This window comes from Phyllostomus discolor, chromosome 3, assembly GCF_004126475.2.
Source record: "Phyllostomus discolor isolate MPI-MPIP mPhyDis1 chromosome 3, mPhyDis1.pri.v3, whole genome shotgun sequence".
Taxonomy (NCBI): domain Eukaryota; kingdom Metazoa; phylum Chordata; class Mammalia; order Chiroptera; family Phyllostomidae; genus Phyllostomus; species Phyllostomus discolor.
Genome location: NC_040905.2, coordinates 107,935,098 through 107,962,287, shown reverse-complemented (window position 1 = coordinate 107,962,287; position 27,190 = coordinate 107,935,098). Strand labels below are relative to the sequence as shown.

At 45.8% G+C, this 27,190-nt stretch overlaps 2 protein-coding genes across 7 annotated transcripts; one reads left to right on the top strand and one right to left on the bottom strand.

The window, feature by feature from the left end:
- Positions 1–6,396: 6,396 nt before the first annotated feature.
- On the bottom strand, positions 6,397–8,679 carry LOC114500910 (transmembrane protein 186-like). Of its 3 annotated transcripts, none has more exons than XM_036020943.1 (2): positions 8,194–8,571; positions 6,397–7,577 (listed from the first exon to the last, which is right to left on the bottom strand). In XM_036020943.1, the coding sequence occupies exon 2, from the start codon at positions 7,554–7,556 to the stop codon at positions 6,942–6,944; it is 615 nt and encodes a 204-aa protein (XP_035876836.1). In that variant the 5' UTR covers positions 7,557–7,577; positions 8,194–8,571; the 3' UTR covers positions 6,397–6,941. The 3 variants fall into 3 exon arrangements, with proteins under 3 accessions (XP_035876836.1, XP_035876835.1, XP_028373463.1); XM_036020942.1 differs by lacking the exon at positions 8,194–8,571 and adding an exon at positions 7,803–8,187; XM_028517662.2 differs by lacking the exon at positions 8,194–8,571 and adding an exon at positions 8,612–8,679 and having other exon boundaries at positions 6,406–7,577.
- A 49-nt stretch (positions 8,680–8,728) lies between these two features.
- Positions 8,729–26,879, top strand: PMM2 (phosphomannomutase 2). 4 transcript variants are annotated; one of them, XM_028523133.2, is made up of 8 exons: positions 8,769–8,930; positions 12,986–13,097; positions 13,721–13,797; positions 14,462–14,553; positions 18,097–18,196; positions 18,307–18,382; positions 20,526–20,641; positions 26,651–26,879. In XM_028523133.2, the coding sequence occupies exons 1-8, from the start codon at positions 8,865–8,867 to the stop codon at positions 26,750–26,752; spliced, it is 741 nt and encodes a 246-aa protein (XP_028378934.1). In that variant the 5' UTR covers positions 8,769–8,864; the 3' UTR covers positions 26,753–26,879. The 4 variants fall into 4 exon arrangements, with proteins under 4 accessions (XP_028378941.1, XP_028378934.1, XP_035876832.1 ...); XM_036020939.1 differs by lacking the exon at positions 26,651–26,879 and adding an exon at positions 21,421–21,821 and having other exon boundaries at positions 8,781–8,930; XM_036020940.1 differs by lacking the exon at positions 26,651–26,879 and adding an exon at positions 20,979–21,047 and having other exon boundaries at positions 8,781–8,930.
- Positions 26,880–27,190: the final 311 nt, after the last annotated feature.

Below are 27,190 nucleotides of genomic sequence, written 5' to 3'. Positions count from 1 at the left end.
AAATGGAGAAGCTGGTAGTCCCACAGCATTGAGGACTGTTTAGTAGGGAGACAAAGAAAGTCTGGCTTGTTGTATTCTCTCTCCAAAAGGAAGCCACTTCATCTCCTAATGCTTTGCTTGCCCATTTGGGAAGACAGAGATATCAAGGTTCTTTATTCAGAACTTTCCTCTTTTAATAATCATCCAAAGATCTCAAAGTGGTTTTTTTCAGCTTGCACTCTTCAGCAGACTTGGTCTTCGACCTGTTTTTGTTGAGAAGGAAAGGCACTAACATGCCTAACAGGCACAGACAGATCCATGAGTTCCTGTTCACTCTGCATTCTTGCAGTCAGTGCTGAGTCATTGCTTTAAAGGAGTTCTGCTGTATTTAAGACCATTTATGTTGCCAGCTAAGTGGTGATCTATGCCTCCTGCTTTCTGTGAGATTTCACTTTTTGGTATATTAAATCATTCATTCATGAAACTGGCATTGAACACCTGGCTCTATCCCAGACCTAGTGTAAGCAATAGGATTACAAACCTGAAAGAAAACATGGTCCCTGCTCTCAAGGGAGTCACATCCCATTGTGGACAACAGACTCTTGAACCCATAATTAAAGCTGAGTAGCAAGTGCTGTGACAGAGGTATGTACAGGAGCATCAGGAAATTGGAAGGAGTGCCCCAATCCACCTAAGGATCAGAGGAGGTTTCAAGAAGAAAGTCATATTTGAGCAAGGTTTTGCAGAATGAGCAAGAGGTCACCAAACAGACAAGGCAAGGAAGAGTGTTGCAGAAAGGGAACAGCATGTGCAAAGGCCTACCGGTTCATGGTCTCACACCTTTCACTGGCAATCCAGATTCCACAGGCAATAGCCCAGGATTCAAGGCCTTGTTCAACAAACAAACAAAATGGAAAACAAACCATAATTCTTTTATTGGCATGAGTAAGATATCTTCTGAGGACTTTAGCACTGGATGCAAACATACAAAAAGGGTTTTGAAATCCAGAAGGCTTTTAAACTAAGGCACAACCAGAAATGGCTCTCTTTGGTGGAGAGTGGCTCCAATGTTTTGTTCTCTCCCCAGAGGGCATTGGCAGAAAACTGAAACCGCTTATCTAGAAATTCATTTCCAGACTTATGTACTCCTTACCAAGGAAAGTTATTCTTGTAAAACTTTTTAAGCCATTTACCAGGTTCTTACTGGCTATTGGCATGAAGAGTTCCTGTGACATCTGCTTTTGGGGGTAGGTGTCTGGATGGGAAAAATGTCAAGGAAAAGGATTCCCAGCAGAGCTCAAGATCATAGGAACTTGGAAGAGGTTGGTGAAAACTCGGGGTGGCTAGGGGGCAGTGGACAGACTACCATGTACGGCAGAGCCCAGGGAGAAGTGCTTCTGTGGTGAGGGACTGGAAATGGATCCATCACACATTAGTGCCATAGAGTTTAGTAAATGTCTCTAGCAAATCTAGTCACTTTTACAGAAAATAAGGTCCAGTAATAGCAACTCTTAGCATAGCCTCCCTTTTATTATAAATGGGTGTTTTTTATAATTTTTACTGACACTCAGTAACCATGCAAAATTGTGCACATTAATATATCTATACTTATCTATCTATATAGTGTGTATATATATATATTAGCCTATGGTAGAAAAAACACAGCTAGGGAGCATCGCCAACTTACGCATACAAAGTGATCTTGTTTACAGTATTGTTGACAGTGCCAATAAATGATAAAGAAATTAACATGTCATAATGTAACTGGCAACCATACATACAATTCCATCAATACTTCCTGTGTTAATCAGTATTGTTAAATTAAAAAAAATATATTTATAATGGAAACATGAGAGTGAATGTGGCCTTCTTGACTGGAAATGGTTTTAATTATTTGGCAAGTACTTATTAAGCGCCTATAATATATACCTCTTAGGGATGTCTTCAGGGAACATTCTACCAGCATTGGGTATGAGCCATTAATTTCTCCAGGGCTCACAAGGACATACCATGTGATAGGGATGGACAAGGTATGGTCCTTACTCAGTTCACCTTCCAGTGGAGCAAAGGTCATATCAACTCAGCATAAGGACTAGGATACAGGAAGACCCCAGATGCCGTACATGCACAAAGGATTGGCCCTAAGTTGGGGTGGAAGTTGGGCCCCTGAGTTTCCTCCTCAAGGTTGAGCAGGAACTGTTCCAGGGACTCAGAGGAGGGATGGAAAGCATCCAGTTCAAGAAAATAGCTAACTGAAGGGACAAAGGTTGGGGGAGGCAGAAGGCATTTATTTCTACGTTGTCCAGCATGAGTAGATCACAACGGGAGAGATTCCAGCACCCCCTGGAGACAAGGCCAGAGAAATGGGCTGAGCTGCAATCCAGAGGGCCTTCTGTGCTGTGCTTAGGGCGTGGGCCTTCCATGCAGTGATGCAGCCACTACAGGTTTGGAGCAGGGGGATATTTCAATGTGCATTTTAGAGACTGTCCTGCATGTTCACCATGACAAACAGGGAGGTGCAGAGATGGGTTGGGCCACTGCCACCATCAACATGACTTGGGAGTCTAACTAGGACAATAATGGAATGAATGGAAAGGGAAGGAAAAGCACAGAATCCAAAACATACAGGACAGTGACTTTCAACACTGGATGCACTTTAGAGTCACCCTAAAGAGCTTTTTAAACAATCCTAATGCTAGGGCCCTACCCCAAACCAATTAAGTCAGATTCTCTCCATGGCCAACTAAGGTGATAAGCTGATGACTGACTGGAATCAACAGGGAGGCTCAGAAGAGATGCTTAGTAGACACCTGCACAAGTGAGTTGGACCTTCATCCTCCTGGTGTCCTGACCTGGAAGCAGGGGTGGTGGGTTTTCTCACTTCTGCTCCCAGCTGTCTCAGTGGCCTTCCATCACCCTTATATTTCTCACCTGTAAAATCTATGGCTTGGAACACATGGTTTCCAAGGTATCTCTCAGCTCTGAAATCCGACATGTCTAAGAAACAAGACTTGAAAGGCAGTATCTACCATTAAATGTATTTTTAAATCACCCACAGTAATGATCATTTCCTGAGCATCTATAGTGTGCAGCCACATTCTACTGCTGCTTTATAATTTTCACAAGAAACCTACATGTTATGTACTTGTACACCTGTTTTCAATGTGAGGAAGCTGAAGCTCAAAATCAGAGTTTGGAAGCCAGGATACACATGGATGTATGAAAGATGGCACACATGTAATCAATGTGTGTGCCTGCATGTGCACACACACAGTCAGTATGGGATTGGTAAGGATGGGGACTACCAATGACCTTTCTCACAGCAGCCTGGCCACTGGCCTTGGTATGTGGACTCGAACTGGTCAGTGTCAGTATGAGATCCTAAACATACAGGCCTAAGGCAGGTGTGTGGAAGGTGTCAGAACCTCAAAGTCAAATACTATTTTTAAAAACAATCAGTGTTTTCTATTTTTTGTATTTCCCCACTGGGGAAGCAGGACGAGGCAGCAGTGACCCAACTCAACTTCATAGCTGGCTGACCTTAAGGAAGTCAATTCATCTGCAAAATGAGGTTGATAACAGTAATGCTCACTAACATGTATCAAGTGCTCCCTTGGATCAGGAACTATTTTCAGTGCTTTTCATGTAGTAAGCCAGGCCCCTCAATCACCCTAAGTGGGTACTTTTATTATCATTGCTTGACAGGTGAAGAAACCAAGGCCCAAACAGACACCATATAACTGGCCCCAGGTCATAGCCAGGAAGTGCCAGGGCTGGGATTCAAGCAGGCAGGAAGTCTTGCTTCAAAACCACATGCTTCGCCCTACATACCACTGCCTCTCTCTGGCTCTCCAACTTAAATAGGCTGGGTTTAAATGTGATAATTGCCTGGCATACAATAGGTATTAAATGGAAGATACTTCCTTTGCCACTTCATCTGTGAATAGTGTTGCACATATGGTTCTAAATAACACATTTCTGTCAGGGTTAAGTTCCCATTCATAAATATTAAATCTAATTCCCAATAAAGGTAAACTCCACTGGACATCCCGGAATATATTTCAACTGTTAATAAGTAAAACGGATGTTTTGTCACCACCTGGTACAAGCATGGCCAGATGATATCGGCCCTGCTTGACTAATTCTAATCAGCCAAGACTTTATAGTGGAATGATGCAAGACCAAAACAAGGCCATAAAACTTGGACTCCTCCTGGAGGTCAAAGGGGACTTTGCTTTCCACCTGGGGACTCACAGCCCTGAAACCATGAAGTAGCAAAAAGAAAGCTCCAATCTTAATTATTTCAGCAACTCACCACAAGGTTGGGCCCCTGAGCAGCTGAGTTCACCAGATCCAGGGAGTGCTGATGGGCTGGGGTGGGATTTCTGGCCCTATGACAATGTCTCATTTTTGGTAACCAGTGCAGGAAGGACAACAGCTCTCAGCTGTGCCCAATGTGAATGTCCCCAGCTAAAGCTGACCTCACCCTTGTCTGGAGGCCCCCATTTTAGTCAGCTCCAGCTGCTATAACAGAATACCTTAGACTGGACAGCCCAAACAGCAAACAATTAACTGCTCATGGTTCTGGAGAATGGAAGGCCATAATCGGGTTCTTATGGAAGGTCTCTCCCTGGTTATGTCCTCACATGGCCTTCCTTGGTGTACTCAGTCTTGTCTCCTTCCTATAGGACATTAATCCTGTCACGAGGGCCCCACCCCCAAGACCTCCTCTAACCCTAATCACCTCCCAAGGCCCCACCTCCAAACACCATCACTTTAGGGGTTATAATTTCAACATATGATGTTAGGGACGACTATTCAGTCCATAGCAACTACCATATGAGAATTGACATGCTACAGACCACCACCATTCCCTGCGTCTAAATGATATGTAGCCCAGGGGTGGCATGGAGGAGCACAAAACCCACACTGTTCTCAGCAGAGAAAGGAAAACCAGGGTACAAGGGACACAGTTAAGTCCCACTGACACTCTCAGTGACTGAATGTTTCCTATTGTCCACTCAGTTTCCCAGTCCAGAGTGGAAATACAGGAAACTACCTAGAAAGCTGATGTGAGGAAGAAGGGTGGAAGAAGATACTGTGTTTATCACAGCATTTTCCATGTTAAGACACATGACAAACTCATGAAAATTTTAAATACTGGGTTACAAAGTTGAACTGAGAGCCTTCCCTTCATCTACCACCTTCAACCCTGAAACCTCTTCCCAGAGGTAATTACTGTTCACAATTTGGAATGTTGCATTTTTAAAACACAAGATTGCACAAGACAATATTGTTGTGTGACTTGTTTGTTCCACATAACATTACCCCATGGTTACCTTTCGACATCAGCAGATTATATCAGTCTAACTCTGGTTAAGGGTCATGTAACCCCATAATATGGATCTACCAACATTTTATTTTTCAGTTACACTTTACCAACATTTATTGAACTGTGTTGCCTATTCCGGAGACTTAGCTTACTTCCAGTTTTGATGGTGGTATTGTTTTGTTTGTTTTGCCATTAGAAACATTCAGTGAATATTCTCATGTGGATGCTTGGGCATTTCTATTAGGTTACTGTGTTTGAATTGTCAAAGAGGGTAATCACCAGCGTGTCCACCACCTGAATCTAAAGGCCACTTCCATTTTCTGAAGAGCTGCTGCTCGGTTTTAGAGAAGGGTGAACCCCACAAAATGATTTTCAAAACTTGGGGTACCTTGGAATTACCATAAAACACACATGCCCAGTTTCTACCAGAACCTGTAGGGGTTCAACACAGGGTAGTTTTGCTCTGTTGATTTGGGATTTTTTTTGCACAGCTCCCAGGTGCTGCCCTACAAGTGTGGTAAACACCCTAACCCGATTCCCATTCTCACATGGAGATCTATGATTTTAACTCAGGAATAAAGGAAAGGATAATGCATTTGCTCTGTGTGCCCTCTGCTGGTACCATGGAGCCAACCATGCATCAGAACAGAAGCTCTTTCATGCCAAGGCTGGTGAGAATCCCGGCTCTCAACTTCCAGTGTAGTGAGACTTCCACCCAGTGGCTGTTGACCCAGGCTACACATGAGAGCCACCTGGGGCACATGGTCAGAGGCCTGGGTAACAACATTTTTAAAAAGCTCTCCAGGTGATTCCGTACATGGAGCCAGGGTTTGAGAACCTACTCTCTAGGCAAAAAATTGGCCCGGGAACATGCAGTCCAGAGACATCTGATATGAGAGCCCCAAGACCTCTGGGTAGTGAGTCCTGTCTTGCAGGTGTGCCGTGCCTGCTTGGAGGACACTCCTGCCCCAGTCGTGCAGTTACCCTCTGGCAGGACCAAATGACCCACTTCTAGGTTTCTTCCCAGTCTGGTCTGCTGCTGGGTCTGCCACTCCATCATCTCTCAACTAACACTTAATGTTTGCTCTTGTCTACTGCATTTGCAAAGCACTCAACATTTATTATTTATTCTCACACACATCCCATGAGACAGGCAGGATCTTCCATTTTACAAATGTAAAATCAAGGTTCAGAGACACTCAGCTACCTGAGACGTGGCCCAGGACAGAGGTTAAGGATGAACAAAACCCAACTCTTTTGACTCCAAATCCTCTGTTCCCCCTGCCCCACCCTTCTTCCCATTTTACAGCACTGTTCTGTTTGCATGAACAGGGCATAGCTCCTTCCAACAGATGGCTCCTAACAGAACCTGCTGGCCATTACCCACATGAATGTTATATACAAATGCAGAACTCTTATTGTATACAAGAATTTGCACTAAGGCCTCTGTCCTTAACTAGGTTACTAGCATCAGCCTCATGAATTTCCTCACCCCAAAAGGCAAGTTTCCCAGGAATCCTGGCAAAGTCTCCAGCTGACAGGTCCCCTTCATTAGCCTCATCCACACCTTCAGCCTTCAGTCAGAGATCCAGGTGGCCCAAGGCTGCCCAGAAGCCCAGTGCCCAGTTGTTCACTTAAGTGTGTCCAGCACCCCAAACACCTGTGTGAAACGCTCTCTGTCCACGATGCGTCCATAGCGCAGGGTGAGGTAGAAGGTCTGCTTCCCACTGTACTGTTGGATCCGCACGAAAAGTTCCTGCGGCCGGTCCTGGGTTTCCGTCATAGGGATCACGTCGGCCACTGGGCAGTACGTGTCCTGTCGCCAGCCCCAGAAGGTCAGGTGGGCCACCCGCAGCATGGTGCCTGACTCATTCACATACAGGATACCCACCAGCCTCCGGAAGAAATAGCTCATCCAGCACAGCATGGCCAGGGCGAACCCAGCTATCCCACCCACAAGGCACAGGGAGTCGAAAGCCATAAGGCCCTGGGAGTACCAGTAAAAGCCAGGCGGCAGGGCCACCACCGTCAGGGCCGTTTGAGCCACCTTCAGCCGAGACAAGTACCTAAAGATTCTGATGGCGTCAAACCGGTAGATCATCTGGAATTTCTCTGTCTCTGTGCCTGGTTGTTTCTCTTTCAAGGTGGGTGACCTACTCCCCACCCACCTCCTCAAATCCTGCCCATTGCAGCACTGCAGCCCGTAGAGAGGCCTTCCCCACACAGCTGGCCCTGGCAACCGCATCACAGCTCGGAGGACAGCAGCCTGGAAGGGAGACAAGAGACCATTTCTCTCAAAGAACTCAACCGTGCTCATCATACAATGGGCACCTGCAAAGCATCTTAGGTGCAGGCTCCTGCCAGTCTTGTGAGGTCACCATCAGGACAAAGATGAAAAGAAATGGAAACCCACGTGCTTTACCTCATGTGCCCTTCACAAAAGCTGTGTGAAATAGTAAAAATCTAAGCCCAGAAGAGGTAAGAAATTTACCCAGGAACACACAGCCAGCGAGTGAGACAGTGTCTGACTCTCCAACCGGTCCTCCTTCCTCCAGGCACTTCAAGTAGGTATAGGAAGGAGACACAGCCCTCGTCCATTTAAACAAAAGTGCCTAGAGAGAGCCAGCTGCCGGCTGGGCATTGGATGCATCAGGCTGGGTGAATATTTCCCCAAGCAGGAAATGTCCCACTGGGGAACAAATCCGTTGGATATGTAGCACAGTAACTTTCTGAATCTCTGTCAGGTTAGAGCGTCATCTGGGTGCCGAAGGGAAACGGTGATTTCTTAGCCCTGTTGGGGGGAGCCGGAAGACTGGAGGAGGAGAGAGGGGTGAAGGAGCCAAACGGAAGCACAAGGATTTTAGTGGAAGCACAGTCCACACCTTGACTACTGCAGTGAACGTTGCTGTGGGCTTTGGAACAGTCTGGGTTCCAATCCCGACTCCTAGTCACTAGCTCTGAATCCTTGGGCAAGTCATTCCCCCTCTCTAGGCCTCGGTTTCTTCATCTTTCAAACGGGGATTCAGAATAGACTGAATGAGATGATGCTTTTGAAACTCTCAAGAGCACCTGACGGCCCTGACGCACACAGAATGTTCGGTGAGCTTTAGTTTCGCTGTTGTTGACGCACGTGACGTGAGCGCACAGCAAGCCCGGGAATAACAAATCGTAACCCACCCCGCAGGTCCCTCCCGCGCGTTCCCCGAATCACAACCTCGGGCTTCGGCCTGCGGGCCCTAGGCCTGAACCCGACCCGAAAAGCGCGTCACCTCCCTCAGTCCCCACCACCCACCTGCTTACCATGGCCCGCCCTTCTACCGGATTCCGCCAGCCGGCAGGGTCTCTACAACCGCTTCCTCCCCCTTACGGGACTGCGTGAGGCACGTTGCATTCTGGGATTTGTGGTCCACGGAGAGTTGCTGACGCTCCTGGCCGGGTGGCCGTGGAGTCTCCTCCTCCCGACGTGCGCTGCAGCGAGCGGGCTGAACCCCGGAAGTTCCGGACCGAGTTCCAGGTGCCAGCGGGTCACATCAGGTGCACGGGATCTGGCGACATGGCTCCGTCCCGCCCCGTGCTGTGTCTCTTCGACGTGGACGGGACCCTGACGGCCCCGCGACAGGTAGGCGGCACCCGGGAGACTGGAGGCAGCGGGTGCAGAAACTCTTCCTGGCCCCAGACCAGGCTAACGACCACCCAGGGTGGGCACCGAGGGGCGGCTAAGGACCGCCTTCCGCCTCTGACGGGGCTGAAGTCAGTTCTGGGTGCCCTAGAGCTTGAGCCCGAAAACCTCAGGGTACTTGGAGATGGGACGGGGCGAACAACTTTTGAGAGGAGGAAACTTGCGTTGGGTTGGAAATTGCAGTTTTGAACACTCCCCGCAAGCCCTGGGTTTCAACCACTGCTCAGCCCCCTTAACAGCTGTGTGCCCTCCTCCGTTCTGCCACCTATGGGATGTACTTTGTACCCCGATATGGAAAACATAGGTTTCCAGGTCGAACAGACCTAGTAGAGTCTCTACTTTGCAAGTCCTTTAACCACTGAGCCTCAGCATCTAGTGTTTTTACCTGTTCCATATGGGGCTTGTGAGGGTCAAATGAAATGAAACAAGTTCATAAAAGTATCTTGCCTTACAGGAGGCTGTGTTCAGTAACATTTACCAAATATTAACCACCACCATCACCCGCTTCTCCAGCCACTGCCATGGGTCTCGGACGATGGAGGAGACTTAGACTGTTCAACAGGAGGCTTGTGGAGAGCCTCCTTGGACTCCTGGACACTTGCTTCCCACTTCCAGATTTTGGTGCTACCGGCACAGATAGGTTTCAGTTAAGATCAGCATTTGTGATGAGCTCACTCTGACCTCCTCCTTGTACAAACTGATCACCAAACACCAGCCAATCAAACGTGAGGCCCAGTTGGCCTTACTGTGTTCAAGTGCTTTCTCTACCCACCTTAATTTTGCCCAGGTGGTAGCAGTGGTATGCTTCAGCATTCCACATCAAATGTGTATGACCTTAGACGTGTCATTTTACCTTTCTGAGCCACATGTTGGATGTGTGTAGTGAAGATACTCAACTGCAAGTTTTCCAAAGGCCCCTTTTGACACTGAGATTCAGTGATCGCCACAAGCTTGTGGGTCATTAAAAGCCTTTGGTGGTGTAGGGCTAAGGTCAGCCATTCATTGTTTGTAAAGAGTCACAGCAGTTACTCTTGTCTTCGCCAACCATTTGGTTTATCGTAACTGCTCAACTTTAATGCAAAAGGAACCATAGACTATATGTAGACACAGCATGGCTGTGTCCCTGTTAAACTGTATTATAAAAACACGCAGCTGCTCAATTTGTCCCATTGGTCATAATGGTGTAGAGCTTACATTCCAAGCCTTTTTACACACATCATTGGACCCTCTCAAGCTTTCATCCCAGGTGATATGGTTATTACTATCCTTTTAAATACAAGGAGACTGAGACTCAAGGTCCTCTCGATCTCACTCAGCAGATCTGGTTGGTACCAGTCTCCTGGCCTCAGGGCATTGTGTTGGCTAAGTTTGCCATTTTCTGCCATTCTTCTAAGGTGGAAACTGTTCTGGTTGCTGGATATGCCATTCAGGAAAGTGCACCTGATTTGCAGGAGGAATTATGCTACATAAGCATAAAGTATGAATAGTAATGAAACCAGGCAACCCATAATGTATATAGTCCTTAAAACATTGGAAGCATAATATTCTTTGCACTGAACATAAGTCATTTTAACACTCATAAAACTCTGCAGTTTAAAAGAGAATGGTATCTATGTAGTGGGTTCTTTTGATAAAAAATAAAAACATTTTAGCAACAATCTACTCATTATCCAACCTCTCCCTCACAAATGTATTCTCAAACATTGATAAGCCCAATACAGTGTGGCAGTCGAATGGGTGATCTTTTCTTGAAGCTGCTGAAACAGGATATGACCTAAACAGGTAAATTCTAAGTAGCATGGAGTCCAGGGTTTTGCACATCTCACTGTTTTATTGCACTGAGTACTTTCTTAAGATATGCCACTTCATCTAAAAACAGTTCAGACTTAGAATAAAAGCCTGCAGAAGGAAGGGGGCAGTGCTTAAACCTGGGTGAATTGTTTTCCAGCCTTCTGTCATGAAAAATTTAAAACATACTGAACCACTGAAAAATAATGCAGAGAACAGCCATATCCCCTCCACTTCAGTTCAACAATGATTTACATTAACTCCATCTCCTTTTTTTCAGTCTTTGCTATACCGTTTCTTAAGCTGCACTCATCAGAGTACTTCACTCCTAAACTTTGAGCCTGCATCTGTTCAGGACAGGACATCTGTCATAAGCACAGCATAATCATCACACCTAAGAAAATTCACCAATGTCTTAGTATTATTAAATACCCTAGTCTGTGGGTTGGCAAACCTTTTTCTGTAAAAGGTCAGGTAGCAAATATTTAGGGCTTCCCAGGCCACGTGGTCTCTGTCACAACTACAGGTACTCAACTCTGTTGTTGCTCTAGACATTTTGTAAATGAGTGGACATGGCTGTGTTTCGGTCATACTTTACAGGAAAACAGGCAGTGGCTTATTCTGGCCCACAGTTCCTATTTTGTTGATTCTTCCTCCGTTCCACTCAGTTTTCCTTAGCTATCTCAAAAGAGACTTTTATGATTTTTTTTCCAGAAGGTGAATTTTTAACATTTTCCCACCTTAATAATTTTGTCTAGGGTGATTGGGTGATTGATTGATAAAGAATTCCTTGTAATTATTAACACAAGAGTTACTTGGGAACATCACAACAATTTTGCTCTAAAGATCTGTCTTGCAGTGGGATATAGTTTAGAGGTTCTGTTGTGGTCACAAGCAGCTGGATTGTATTTCCTGTTAAATATTTGCTGCCACTTGGAAGTGAAAAGGCATCTTCTACAACCCATTCACACTGCAGAACAGGTCTGATGGCTGACCACAATACCATTTAGCTAATCGGTGTGCACAAGGGTAAGATAAAATTTTCTCCTTAGGCTTCTCTTTGAAGATGGAAGTATTGATGCTGCTATTATTGTTAGTATTCCATTTATAATATTTTGCAATCAAAGGAGTCTTTCCCACGTCCCCTCATTCTGATGTCAAGACTGAGTAAACCACTTGAAGGACTCAGGGACTCCTTTTCATGGTCACTGAGTCTGAGAGGCTGCTAATGTGATTCTAGATTTTGTCCACCAGGTCAAGATTCCACTGGAAGATGGTAACAAGATTGCATTCTATTTAAGCCCTTCTGTACAATTTCTTTTTATTAATCATATGTAGTACTCTGAAACATTTTTTAATAAAAAGAGAAAATTTAACTCTAGATGTTTATATATCCAGGTTGACTTAAATGGTTTGTTTTTGCTTTTGTTTTTAATTTCTGGTAACTATTTGTAAAGATATTCCATGTAAGTATACAATTTTAATAATTAAGATTGCTAAAAGTAATGAAATAAGACTTTTAAAAATTCATTGTGACTTATGTTAATACAGGGATATCTTTTCATCTTAGTTTACAATTTATTTTGAATTAGCACACAGTTTGGAATTTAATGAGCATAAAATTATTCCATTGAATCCACTGTGTATAGAAAGGAGCATTTCTTTTAGGAAAAGACTAAAAAAGAAAAACCTAGTGATCTGTTAGAGTGTTTTTGTATAATCATAATCATTCTGAACTTCCTTTTTAATCTGATTATGTTCCTTTGTTTTAAAGTCAACAGTTTAAATCCGTAGATGGAGTAAAATGTAGCATTTGAAAGGAAGCACTAGATCTCAGTGTGTGTGGTATAGAATGATCATCACATGAAAAATCACATCACTGCAGAAGACATGAATTGAGTTCACTTGTGTTTCAAGAAATAAGACATTTATATATGTATGTGCTTATAGCCAAATATATAAATGCATAGAACAGTACACGACAGGTGCTAATATAGTGTATGTTTTAAATGAGGTAAAAATAAGTAAAATTTTAAAAGTTTTTTCTGGTAAAAAGTGGATGTCCCAAAATTATAGCTAAAATATTTGGAATTACCTATTGATCTAGAAATGGGATTGGCATATATGAAAGCATTCTATTTTTGCAATTTTAGACTCCTGATTACTTTATGGCTTATAACTCTTGTATTTTCCATTTTGAAATGTAGAAAATTACCAAAGAAATGGATGATTTTCTACAAAAATTGAGGCAGAAGGTCAAAATCGGAGTCGTAGGTGGCTCGGACTTGGAGAAAGTGCAGGAGCAACTGGGAAATGACGGTAAACTATACACTGCTAATTACGTTTTGGTAAAAGATTAACTTCTTAGGAGGATATTGAGAATGGTAGCCCTGAACCTTCACCCCTGCTTCCTTGTTTGGGGAAACATTTTCACTGTCTTTATTTTCTTCTGGTTTTAATCCTATAAATAAATTTCTAGAGTTGCTGGTAGATTCACCTAGAATGGTGAGTGTCTGTGTCCTTGCCCTTAGTACTTCTTGTCCCCATCCACTGCCCTTCTGGCCTCAAGCTCAGGCCCTGTCTCCTGACTGTCCTCACCCAAGCATTGCCTTGGGTGCCCTCTGAGGCTAGGGACCTCCTCTCCATTGTCCTAACACAGTGTGTCCTAGAGTTCCCTTTGTCATAAGTCACCCAGGCTCCCCACAACCTACTGAACCACAATCACCAGTGCAGGACCCCAGGAAGCTGGAGATTTTTATAGGCCTTTCACTGCAGATTATGACTCAGTAGGTCTACAGGGACTGGTAAACCTATTTTAGAAACTCTCTCAGTCTGTGAAGATGAGGTCTTCTTTCAGAGCCCTCGCTGGAGTTTAGCAGTTGGTGATAAGTGTTAATTAAGAAATAGAAACAAGTTTCAATTGAATTTTGTTTTGGTTGCAGTGGTTGAAAAATATGATTATGTGTTTCCAGAAAATGGCTTGGTAGCATACAAAGATGGGAAACTCTTGGGTAAACAGGTAGGTTCTTGAGTATCCAAACTGTCTACTACTAGTAAAATGTTTTCTGAAAAGATATTTGACACTGTCTGCCTCTGGGGAAGTATATTTGGGAGCTGAAGGGTGGGGGGCTAAATCCTCACCCTGTATAGTTTACATTTTGATTGTTGAACTATAGGACTATTACATATCCAACTTGTTAACTTTATTTTATAATTGTTTTTTAAGGATCCATAGTCTAATATTTCTATTGCTATAGCAGAGACTAGGGCAAGCTGCCTCACTACAAGCATATTAAGAAGTACTATGCAGCTCTTATTAGTAGGATCATTCCATCACATATATGAGAAAGCCAAAGTGGGGTATATAAATTTTCTATCAGAATTAGTATATATTTTGGTTGAATAAAAGCAGCAGCAATAAGCTCTTTAGGCCTTCCATTAAGCATTTGAAAGATGATGAATACAAAAGTCTTGACTAATGAAGCTGAAAGTGCTTTTGACTACACCCTTCCATTTTGCCTAATGTTTTCAACTAGAGAACAAAGGGAAAGAAGGAAAAAGGTGGTGGGTTAGTCACCCTCACTGCTGCATCTGCCTAGTGATCCTCGGCTGCTAGTGGCTGAAGACCTTTTTGAAAATTCCTCTCACTGAATTGAGTAACTCAAGTATTTTCTTTATCCTAGAATATTCAAGGTCACTTGGGTGAGGCCCTAATCCAAGACTTAATCAACTACTGTCTGAGCTACATTGCAAAAATTAAACTCCCGAAGAAGAGGTGGGTTTGCCTTTAGCAAAGAGGCTCCAACAGAATATGGAGTGATGTCTTTGGGTGGGTGGTGCTCATTTAAGTCCAAAGCCCAGTGCTTAATAAAGAATCACTGGAAACCTTCTGCAAAGTCAGTGGTAGAAGAATGATCTTATAAAGGACAGCATGTCCACTTGATGGAAATTGAAAACAATATACCTTCAAAGGCTACCGGTTAGGGGAAGCACCTGTGAGTCAGCAATGTGAAAAGAGCAACATAAAGCCCAGACCTGGACATCTCAAACCGGAGACCAGCAGACCAAATCCCACACAAAGCCCAGTTTGGTTGTCCCACGGCATTAAATCATGCCTGAATTAACTGCTGTCATTTAAAAGTCTGATTTTCCATTTTGAAAAGTCTGGAATTCTGGCTTCTGTTGCATATGAAGAGCTGACAGATGGATGCCCTATTCCACATAGCAGCACCACCCCACCTCTAGTCTTTCACAGGCCACTTCACTTATTTTTCTGATTTTTGTAGGCATTTGATTTGGGAACCTACCTCTTGGATCTGTCATCTCACTCCATTCTTAAATAACAACATAATGTACATACAGCTCACAGTTAGAAGATTGTCAGGAGCCCTAGCTCAGGTGATTACAGCATCGTCCCATGCACCAAAGGGTTGCGGGTTCACTTCCTGACTGCGGCACATATGGGAGGCAACCCATCGATGTTTCTCCCTCTCCATCTGTCACTAAAATCAATAAATATGTCTACTCATGAGGATTTAAAAAAAATTGGCAAGAAATGGACACACATTAACAGGGGCTGTTTCTTAGTGGTGAGGATACAGGTAGTTTCTTTGAAATACTTTTCATTTTCTTGTCAGTGTTCTGCCTTTTATATGGAACACCTATGATCAGGGGGAGAAACATTGTTTAAATAGCAAACTTCAGGATAATGCTGCGCTTTTGAGACTGTCAGAATTGATGGAACAAGTGCCCCCGCTCAACACCTCCAATCAGTGGGCAAAGGGGTTTCTTCTCCAATTGGTCCCATGGGATGAGACAGGCTGGACCCAGCTTGCAGCTGGGTGAGGACACGTGGGGGCTCATTATCCTGCTCTGTCTACTTCTGTGTGTATTAGAAATTCCCCATGGTGAAAAGTAAAACTGTATCTTATCTCCCAGGTCAGCTTAGTCTTCACCTTAGACTGAGCATTAAGGAAGGATATAAAAGACGAGGCAGAATGCTGTCCTCAGACAGGTGCCATCTAATGAGGGAGACCCAGGTGCGGAGCTGTAATTCCGAATTAGCACGACGTGCCTGGTGAATTCAGGAGGCAGGGCTGAGACCCACCTCGATGAGCATTTGCCCTTGTTTCTTGGCAGTACAGCTAGTGTGCCCCATGTAGGTCAGGCAGGTGCAGCCAGACTTCAGGGAGGAGTGGACTGCTTGGGAAACCGCCTTAATTCTGATTTTTAAAGCAGAAGGCTGTCTAAGGTGCATCGGCTTCCCTTTGTACCATGGGAATAAGAGTAATACTGTGTCCTTGAGTTGGGGAAAATAATTGAGCTCTTTTTCTGACTGTTTAGGACGGGCAGCCCTAGGGTCGCCCTGGGAATGGTCACCAGTCCCCTCATCCCCTGGCGTACCCGTAGAAGGAGTAGGCTGGGACGGGGCTGGTCTGCACCAACTCCAGAACCACTCAGATGGGGATTTTGAGAAAGTGGTGTAGGCTCACATGTTACATCTCTGCAAGTTAAGCACAGCAGGGACAGGATCTGGTGATTGCAGTTTTACTGTTTTTACTTCACTTGATGAGTATTCACTGTTTCCCAGTATACAAATTACTTTTACATAAACGGGAACCTTTGATTTTCACAAGACACTGCAGAGGTAACCAGAGCGAGTGCTGATAGCCCCTTTGTGAGGCTCAGAGAGAGGCGCAGAGTCACACGGCCTAGTGAGAGGTGATGTTGGCCTTGAACGGGTCCTCGGCTCCATGCTTGGCCTGTGTCCTCCTAGTGTTTACAAGTGTCTGATGGCTGGACATCAGGGCTGTGTGACCGAAAAAGCAGAAGGAGTCCAGGGGAAATGTTTCAGAGCCTCAGACATCAGTGTTCAGAACTGGAAGACACTTCGAAGCTCATAGTCTGTCACAAAACACTTCAGTTGCATTGTCAGAATGAATAGCTTACAAGTTAAGTTATTAAGAAACTCATTTTTGAGACTTAAACTGAAAACATGGAGAAAAGTGTTTTGTTTTTTAAACATCTCCATTTAAAGGTCACCTGTGATGCTGCAACGAACACACTTCAGTCTAAGACCCAGGCCACTAGGAGGGGAGTTTTTCAGAATGCTGGGTGGGCTAGGCAGAGCAAATGCACAGGGCAGGTCACGGTGCAGTGGAGTGGCCCACACGGTTCTGGTGTGTTTTTAGGGAGGTCTGAATGCTCTGCGTTTAGAGCAGGGGCTCGGAAAACAGAAGCGCTGTCGTGGAGGCGCTGAACACAGAGGGAAAGCTTCGTACATGTTGGGAATGATGAGCAAAGGAAACATTAAACCAAGTGCACAAAGTATAAAGTGTAGCCATGTCTAGACACCACGTTCTATCTGAATAATTTTTGTGCCAATAGATGACATCAGAATTTAAAAAATAATAATAAAATAAAGCACCTTCATTCAAGGTAACTACAAAAGCATTAGGCTGTTCTCCTTTTCTGCAGTCAAATCAACCCCTTTAAGAAGAGGTTAATTATTAGGTAACTGCCAATGGGTAACTTGCATTTCCTCAGTTATTAGAGAGGGTAATGGGGTGGTTCTCAGAACTTTTTCCTGTGTCACATCGCTTGGTAAAATCAGTGTCTTCAAGAGGTCACTAGCAAAGTTGTCTGAGACTGATTTTCAAACTCTCAGGCAACCTGGAGAGCTGGTCATCATTTCCATATCATTTCCAGTGATAGCACTGTCCAACAAAAATGTGAGCCACACATGTGGTCTTTTTTTAAGATTTTTATTTATTGATTTTTAGAAGGAGGAGAAGTGAGGGAGAACGAGAAGGAGAGAAACATTGATGAGTGAGAGGGACATTAATCGGTTGCCTCTCACACGCCCGCAACCAGAAACCTGGCCCTCAACCCAGACTTGTGTCCTGACCGGGGATCAAACTGGAGACTTAATGGTCTACACGACAATACCCAACCCGCTGAGCCACACCTGTGAGGGCAACACTTGCAATTTTAAGTTTTCTGTAACCATGTTAAAAAAAGAAACAGGAAATTAATTTTAATATGTTTCATTTAACCCCATGTATTCCAAATATGTTTTACTTGCAATATATTCAAAATTATTTTAACACAGTTAATATAAAACATTATTCCTTTTTCCCATTAAGTGTTTGAAATCTCATCTCAGTTCAGAGTAGCTGCATTTCAGGGCTCAGTAGCCACATGTGGATCATACCAGCCTCTGTCCTTTGGAGTTGCCCAACTTTTTAGCCTAATTATCAATCTATAATGTTGTCCAAAAATAATGTACTTCAAGAACCTGTCCCCTTTTTCTCTCCAGGGGTACTTTCATTGAATTCCGAAACGGAATGTTAAATGTGTCCCCTATTGGAAGAAGCTGCAGCCAAGAAGAACGCATTGAGTTCTATGAACTCGACAAAGTGAGTTTTTCTGACATATCCTGGCTTTGTGAAGATAAGAGGTACCACTTTGTGGCCATAGTTAAAGTGTGCAACCCAATGGACAATCATTATCTTTTTGTTTCTCTCAGAAAGAAAATATAAGACAAAAATTTGTAGCAGATCTGCGAAGAGAGTTTGCAGGAAAAGGCCTCACGTTTTCCATAGGTATTGTATGTTCAAATGGGTTTCAAGCTTTGCCAGCAGTTTGGCAGGGGCTGGTGGGTGCTTGAAATTGCATTGTGCTCACTTTTAAGGTGAGCAAGAGGATTTAAAGAGAAGTCATAATTAGGGCAGACTACTGTCCTCTGTAGTGGGCTGGGGAAGAGACTTGCCCAGCTAGGAAACGACTTCTGGGCTTCTGGGCTTAGTTCTAAGTTCTTATCCAGCAAGAGTCTTCCTCCCTGCATTTCTCATGGTCAGAATAAGAGCATCTTGTTTAACGCCAAGTAGTAACTTATCCTCAGCCCTGGCTGGTGTTGCTCACTGGATTGACTGGCCTGCAAACCAAAAGGTTGATGGTTTAATTCCCAGTCAGGGGACACGTCTGAGTTGCAGACCAAGTCCCCAGTTGGGGGCATGCGAGAGATGGCCAGTCGATGTATCTCTTGCAAATTAATGTTTCTCTCCCTCTCTTTCTCCCACCCTTCCCCTTACTTTAAAAATAAATAATTTTTCTAAAAATCTTTAAAAAAAAAAAAAGAAAAGAACTATCTTCACACCTTTGGGCAGACAACATTAGTGAACTCCATAGCAGAGAAATGTGATGAGAGCCTCCTAGATATATTAGACTTAATATGTTCTGGAATCACATACTGTCTGGAAAAGGCAAGGAACCTTAGCAGTCAGCTCACACATGGGTTTCCACACATCAAGAAACCAAGGCCCAGAAAGGAGTAAGGCCTGGCTGGTGTAGCTCATTGGATTGAGCTTGGGCCTGCGAACCAAAGGGTTGCTGGTTTGATCCCCAGTCAGGGCACATGCCTGAGTTGCAGGCCAGGTCCCCAGTAGGGGGCGCATGAGAAGCAACCACACATTGATCTTTCCCTCTCTCTCTCCCTTTCCTTCCCTCTAAAAATAAATAAATAAAATCTTGAAAGAAAGAAAGGAAGAGAGAGAAACAGAGAGAAAGAAGGAAGGAAGGGTGGAAGGAAAGGAAAGGAAAAGGGAAAAGGAGTGAGGGACTTGTCTAGGCTCACCAGACTTTTATTAGCCATGATAGACCAGCACTCGAACAGTTCTTGTGGCTGAGACAGACTTCATCCCTCAACACTGATGTCTCAGGCTTGTTTTTTGGTGGAATATGCCTGTCAAATGCCTTAAGCCAGCTGATTTCTCCTGTCAGTGCCTATGAGTCATCACTTAAAGTCCTTTCACTTTACTGGCTCTAATAAATGTGGGGTTGTAGGGAAATGGAAATGCGGAGGGATGGTGTATAATAGATGATGGGTGGGGTTTTAAGTATTCTTGAACTGTGAGATGAACATCTTTCGGTGACAAAGCTGCGAAAGGGATTTTGTTGCCTGTGAGAGCTGCCTGTAAATCACCTCCCATGTGATTTTCATTTTTCTTTTAAGATTTTAATCTATCTTTAGAGGGGAAGGGAGGGAGAAAGAGAGGGAGAGAAGAAACATCAATGTGTGCTTGTCTCTTCACGTGCCCCACACTGGGGACCTGGCTTGAAACTGAGGCATGTGCCCTCGATTAGAAAACAGTGACCCCCTGGTCCACAGGCTGGCACTCAATCCACTGAGCCACACCAGCCAGGGTGATTTTCATTTTTCCCGCACGATGAGCTGCATGCAGTGTGTTGAAGCTGGAGATGAGCACAGCTGAATCCTATCAGATCACCCCCCACCCCACCCACCCCAAGCTTCCTTTACACCCAGCTCTTGACAGAGCATCTAAATGCAAATGCATCCCTCCTTCTGAGCTGATACTCCAGGCCTCGTTTCTAGATTTTTTAAAAAAGATTTTATTTATTTATTTTCAGAGAGGGAAGGGAGGGAGAAAGAGAGAGAGAAACATCAATGTGCTGTTGCTGGGGGTCATGGCCTGCAACCCAGGCATGTACCCTGACTGGGAATCGAACCTGTGACACTTTGGTTCGCAGCCCGCAGTTTCTAGATTTTAGATGAAATAATGTTGGAAAAACTCATAAGGTGGAATGAACTAGAACCTATCCCTAAAGCAGTGTAAATCAACCGCACAATCCAGTTGCTGACACAAGTAAATGGCACATTTTTCCAGTGACAGGTTATTAGCTTCCTTTCTACCTCTAGCTGTTGTGTTTCCCCTCCCCACTTGGCAGGAGGCCAGATCAGCTTTGATGTCTTTCCTGATGGATGGGACAAGAGGTATTGCCTGGGACATGTGGAAAATGACGGCTATAAGACCATTTATTTCTTTGGAGACAAAACCATGCCAGTGAGTATGGAAGCGTTTTTTGCAGGTTCACTGTGCGGTTTGGCTTGCAGGGAGGAAGTGGACAAATGGGCTTTTTTCCTCTTACCCACACCTTACCCTGCATCCCAGCTCAAACTGGCGATGCTTCTGTCCTGTGAGGTGATTGAGGTCCCCTCCCCTCAGTGCTCAAGACACTCAGTGCTTGGACACCTCAGTGGAGGCAAGAATTGAGCCTTTGGGGCTTGGCTTTTGAATTAAATATTGCCCTCCTCCAGTGCCTTCCAGAACACCTGGCTCAGGGCTGTTGTCAAATGTTTTTTGCATTTCGGAGACCTTGCTCTTACTTTCTTGTTCGCAGTGTTTTATTTCCCAGGGGCATTCACTTTGGTTGGGCACTAGGAGTCCTAAATGAGAGGAGGACAAGGAGTCTGGAATTCAGGAGCAGGCACTGGGGACACGTAGGAGGGGGGGGGTCAGTCCTGGGCATCACACACGGTACAGGAGCTGTCCCAGGGGGTGTCAGCAATCCCTAGTCCAGGACTGAGGCTAGACTGGCACTGGGAGCAGAGCCTGGTGTCCAAGACCAGTGCCAGCAGGAGGAATCCCTAGGAGGAGTTTCCCCAGAGCCAGCGTGGCAGCAGAGGGAGGCTCTCCTTAGGATGGGTGGGTCCCCAAGGAGGTGGCCCTTGGGAGGCCCCAGGGGAGGCTCAGCACCAGGCTTTCACTGGCTAGCCTTGGGCTCAGTGGCTCCCTTTGAATTCCTCCTGCCCTCTGTGCCCTTCTGCCTTTCTTGCCACCAGGCATCCTGGGCTATACTGTACCAGCAGATACATCAAAATGCTGCCTGTGGAGAGTGTTTATCCCTTCACTTCTGGCCCACTCCAGAACGCTTGCTGCTAAGGTCTACCCTGGATAATAAATGAAAGAGCTGGTGGCACAGAGCAAACTACCGGTACCTGCTCTTTAGATGAGCACGCTTTCCAGTCAACACACCCTCTCTCCACGGGTGGGAAAGATTCTAGTTCCCAAATGAAGGTGGTGCTTTTCAGGGGTACCAGTGGGCCATTTTCTTCATGACAGGGAGAAGTGGTTTATACTCACATCTCTCATTGCAGTGCTCCAGATTGCAGGCTTTGAGTAACTCGATGCTTTTAGGAAAAGTAAGATGATGAAATTCACTATACCCAAGATGTAAGGAATGTCCAGAAGCTTCTTTGGTGCTTCCAAACTGGTGCTGCTTCATACAGGCTGAGAAGGGAGCTGTCAGAGGCCAAAACAGTTTTCTGTAAAGATGATGTTGTTGCCCTGGTTGGTGTAGCTCAGTGAATTGAGTGCCAGCCTGTGAACCAAAGAGTTGCTGGTTCAATTCCCCGTCAGGGCACATGCCTGAGTTGCAGACCAGGTCCCCTAATGGGGGCATGTGGGAGGCAGCCATACACTGATGTTTCTCTGCCTCTCTTCTTCCCCCTCTTTCTGAAAATAAATAAAATCTTTTTTTTTTTTAGAAAAGATGATGTTCTTGCTGTGTGTAAATAGTCATCTGAAGCCTCAGGTGGGACTTTATACAATTGAGCATAGTTTTTTGTTTTGGGGGTTTATTTTAGACTTTATTTATTTTTAGAGAGAGGGGGAGTGAGGGAGGAGGAGGGAGAAAAACATTGATCTGAGAGAGGAACATCGATTGGTTGCCTCTTGTACACGCCTAAGTATCGAACCTGCATCCCTGGCATATACCCTGACCGGGAATGGAACAGGTAACCTTGTGCTTTGCAGGACAGCACCCAACTAACTGAGCCATACTGGTCAGGGCAGAGTGTAGCTCTTGAGAGAATCAGGTAATGGCTTTTGGGAATTTATTTCCTACTGCATTAACCACCACATTACCACATATCAGTTCTGTTGTTCTAAATCTAACCTGCTTTTAAAAAAATGGATACTGTTTCGGGGATGTTCCCCCATCCCATTTTTAAGTAATATGCATTTATTGTAAAAATTTTAGAAGTAGCCTGGGTGGTGTGGCTCAGTGGATTGAGCACTGGCCTGAAAACCAAAAGGTCGCCGGTTCCACTCCTAGTCATGGTGAATGCCTGGGTTGCAGGCTAAGTCCCCAGCTGGGGTGAGCAAGAGGCAACCAATCAATGTTTCTATCACATATCAATATTTCTCTCCCTCCCTTTCTCCCTCCCTTCTCCTCTCTATGAAAATAAATAAATAAAGCGTTTGAAAAAGAAAAAAGAAAATTAGAAATATGGAGAAGAAAGGATAAGTCACTTGTAGTCACAGCTGATTTCCCTCCCAGTCTTTTCTCTCTGCACAGTTAACCCCAAATGTGGGACCCCGGCATGTTCATTGTCTTATTTTCTGTCTTTCTTCTCTTTACATATTTTACTTCCCCCACGTTAGTGAGTCTTCTTTGCAAACAAGATTTAATGGTGGCACAACAAACAGTTCATCATTTAGGTGTAGTTCATTTCCCCGCTTCCCTAGTAGAGGTACTTGGAGTTTGTGGATTTTTGCTGTTGTAACTAACACTGATGAACATTCTCACGACATTCTTTGCCCTCCTCTGTGATCCTTTCTGTCAGTGGTTTCCTGGAAGTGGGAGCCAAAGTCCAGCCATCTAAACCTTCTAACAACATATTGATCCTGGAAACTAGGCACAGAGCTGTTCAAATACTTACTTCAAACTTTTCTTCATATTCAGAGACAGACATTTTGAAAACTCTTTTCTCTCTGTGTATCAAGGCAAATGTTTTTGCTGGCTTCCAGGGAAATGGCACCTGAGCTAAGAGCTGTCAGTCAGAAGCCATTTCCCTTCCAAGCCCTCCAGGCCCCAAGGCCTGCCTGACCGCCTCCTCTGTCCTGGACACACAGCCTCCCTCTGACAGGATCTGATCTTACACTAAGCGTGCCGCTGACTCTGAGCACCTCCAGAGAGCAGAGCAAAGAGCTTGGCCCTTGCTTTTCTAAGCAGTAGTCAGCCCTGGAAACCCCGGCACCCTTCCCCTCAGGCTCATTCAGCTTAGAGGCGGGGGACTTGGTTTGCAGCGGGGAAGGAGGTGGCTAGGGCTCAGGAAGATATGCCCCAGACTGCTCTGCCTGGCTTCCCGGGGGCTGCACCGGCCCAGTTGCCCCTAGCCTTTCTGAATTCTCAGGCAAGAAAACCTGCTTGTCCAATGTTTTGTGTAAAAAAGCATCTGGGCTTTAAGGCAGTGGTGGCATGAAAACAGTCTAACACTTTGTGAACCACCTGTTCACTCTTAACTCGGTCTCCTCTTTGTCTCCAGCATCAGGATAATCAGGGTTCACTTCTGTGACAGCGGGTGCAGAACTGGGGTGGGTGGGGACAGGACACTCCTCAGCCCCCTCCCCTGGCATCTGAACACAGAGGACACTGCCTTCTGCTTCATCCCCAGGCCTGGGCCTGCTGGGGATTTAAGTATCCGTGGGCAGTTTGAGCTGTGGCCTCGCCTTTGGACCCATCACATACACTCTAACAAGACTATGTATGATCAGTTATCCATCTCTTTGCCTCTGCACCCCCTTATCTGCGCTCAGGAACCAGGTTTTGTTTTGGGTCTTGGAAGCTGAGTTGCCCCAGCTGGATTCAAGTAACCTTCAGTTCACATGCAGATGAAGTATTTGAAGTTTCTGGTTGTCTGAGGCCTCATTATTCTAGAGGGTGCACTCTCACTAGCTCAGTGTTCTGGTTCCATTTCTCCTGCCCTCCCTCTGACTCTGGTGGGCAAGCTGTGTGCACCACCTGCACAAAGGAGCAGAGGCGGAGGCCAGGTCCCCTGGCAGGAGGGAAAGGATGGTAGAGGTTGATGGGGTTTGTGGTGCAGACACTTCGCTGCCCTCTGAAAGCAAGTGGAGCTGAAAAAGTTGCCCAGCCCAGAAGGGGGAAGTTTGGGTTCTCTGGACCCGCTTCCTTGAATGTGGGTGAGTTACACTGTAGCTCCCAGCAGGACCACGGGAGACTCTCATTGTGAATCTCATTGTGTCCTGGGTTGCAGCTTTCTGGTGGCGTCACAGAAAGTCCCAGATCCCTACTAAGATCTTCCATACTCTCTGGGTCCTGGCCCTCCCAGCCCCAACCATCAGGTTGTGAGTACTGAGATGCCTTTCCTGTGGAGAGCCAGTCACATGACTTGTCCCCTCACTTCCTTCAGGTGTCTGCTCAAGGCCCCTCCCTTGTCACCCCAGGTTCCCTCCCTTCTATTCTTTTTCTTTCTGCTTTCCAAATTTTTAAAAATTGCTTTCAGAGAGAGAGAAACATTGATTTGTTGTTCCACATTCATGTAATTCATGCATTCATTGGTTGATTTCTTGTATGTGCCCTGACAGGAGATTGAACCTGCAACCTTGGCGTATTGGGACGATGCTCCAACCAACTAAGCTGCCCTGCCAGGGCCTCCCTTCCCCTCTGTTCTTTGCAGCTCTTCCCTGTGGCCCACGGAGCTGGAAGGCAGCCCTTTGTCCTTTTGTGGTTTTGTTTGCCCCACTGTGTCTCCAGCTGCTAAAAAGGTGCCAGGCAGGGAGCAGTTGCTCCACCAGGTTTGTCGGGATAGGTGATTACTGCCTCCTGCCTCCTAAGTCTGGGGAGTGCCAGGGAGTGACCCTGTCCCCGAGAGGTGTCTGCTTCTTCTGGACAATACAGGAGTTGGTTTTCTTTTGAACATAGTTCTCTGTGCTGGTGTTTACCTACCATACCATTTCCAGGGAAATCTGGTTGTTTCCTTTTATTTTCTTTTTTAATCATAGGAATTACTACAAGTGGTTCCCTGCTCACCCCCTTGAGTGGCAGATGCTGCCCATGTAACTCAGGGCTTCTGAGTGACCAGAGCACAGCAGGCTCCCGAGGCCATACTGGAAAGGGGCATTTGTGGCTCCAAGGTCACGGCTGCCCAACATGACTCCTGCACCCAGCACACCTAGGGCCCCACAGCAATCCATCCGGAAATCTTGAATTTCACTTCCACCCGGGAAAGCCAACTGCTTGGGGATGGGTTCTGAGAGCAGTAGGAACTTGAGGGGTCAGCCAACCCTTTAGAAGGATGCCAGGTTTTCTACAGAATCTTTTGAGAATAACCCATGTTTTCAGTGCTTATCTCCATTGTATGACAAACTAGTTAATTTTTTTTAAGATTATGAGTTAGACTGCTTATCCAGTAAGAGGAAAATAAATTCCCTGAGAAGAAAAGCAGGGGCTTCCCTCCCCCTCCCCGCACAGGCTCCGGGCAGGAAGCTCGATTCATTCACCTGGGATAGTGGGGCTGGGGACCCCCAGTCATGGGAAGCCGCCCCCCGCCTCCCGCAGCCGGCAGCAAGCCCAGGTCCTCCCAGAACCATGCCCTTGCCCAACTCCTGGAGGCACGGCAGATAAAAGAACGTGGGGAAACACCAGAAAGCTGGATTAGCTGCTGCAACTGACACAGGTTGCTTTCCAGGGACCTCACCCAGATCCCTTGGTCTCATCAACTGGCCCACAGTACCATGGTGAAGTCCCACCACTCCGCATTTTACAGGCGGGGAGTTGCCCAAAGCACCCCTCTAGTCAGTGGTAGAATCAGGATCTAAACCCAGGCGACCTGGCTCAGACACTAGCCACATGGCCAGGGCTCTGTGGTCACATGGGACTAGTGGCCCCTGTCGCCTCAGAAAATTCTGGGAGCAGAGCTGCTCTGGACGTCTGTCCTGCCCACTCCCTGTGACTCGTTATGAGTCTGGGCACAGTGAAAACAGATTGATGACTCGGAGAATTCTGTCCCCTGCCAAGCTTGCCTTCTTTTTAGAAAAATAAGCCTTAGATCGTGAGTTCTTTCATCAGCATAATTATATGCTCCCGGCTGAATTGCAGTTCAGGAGAAGGTGATAAACCCTTTCTCAGTGACAACTGTCTCTTAGTTTCCAGAGGAACGAGGTAACCAAGGAGCCCTCCTTGCCAATAAAATGGCAAGGTCCTCATTTGTCTGGCAGCCCTGGAGCAGCAGCAGCAGCAGCAGCAGCATCTGCTTCGTATCTTTGCAGGGTGGAAACGACCACGAGATCTTCACAGACCCGAGGACGGTGGGCTACACGGTGACGGCACCCGAGGACACACGCAGGATCTGTGAAGAGCTCTTCCCCTAATGTCCCTTGCCATGGGAGGGAGGGAGGCCCAGCTGACAAGTCTGAGAGGGTCATTCAGTGGCCAAACCCCGATCCCTCCCTCACATGCCCACAGGACACTTACAGCCATCCAACCCAGGACAGAAATTTTCAAACACTTCCTGAAATGAAGCACCTGCTGTTTTGGTGGCAGTTTTGAACCAAGGGCACCGTGGTGGCAGTTTTGAACCAAGAGCAGTTTTGAACCAAGGGCACCGTGGCCATCAGGTGGTATTAAGCTAAGTGACCATGTGCACTGTTTCCCCACCTCACTTCCTGTTGGAGAGCCACAGACCTCAGCATGGCCTGTGCATAGCTGGCTGGCCAGTGACAGCTGAGGCGAAGGAGTTCACAGCTCAGCTGGCCTGGTTCACAGGTTCACTCACTAGTCACTACACAGGGGGCAGCTGGTTCTCTGAC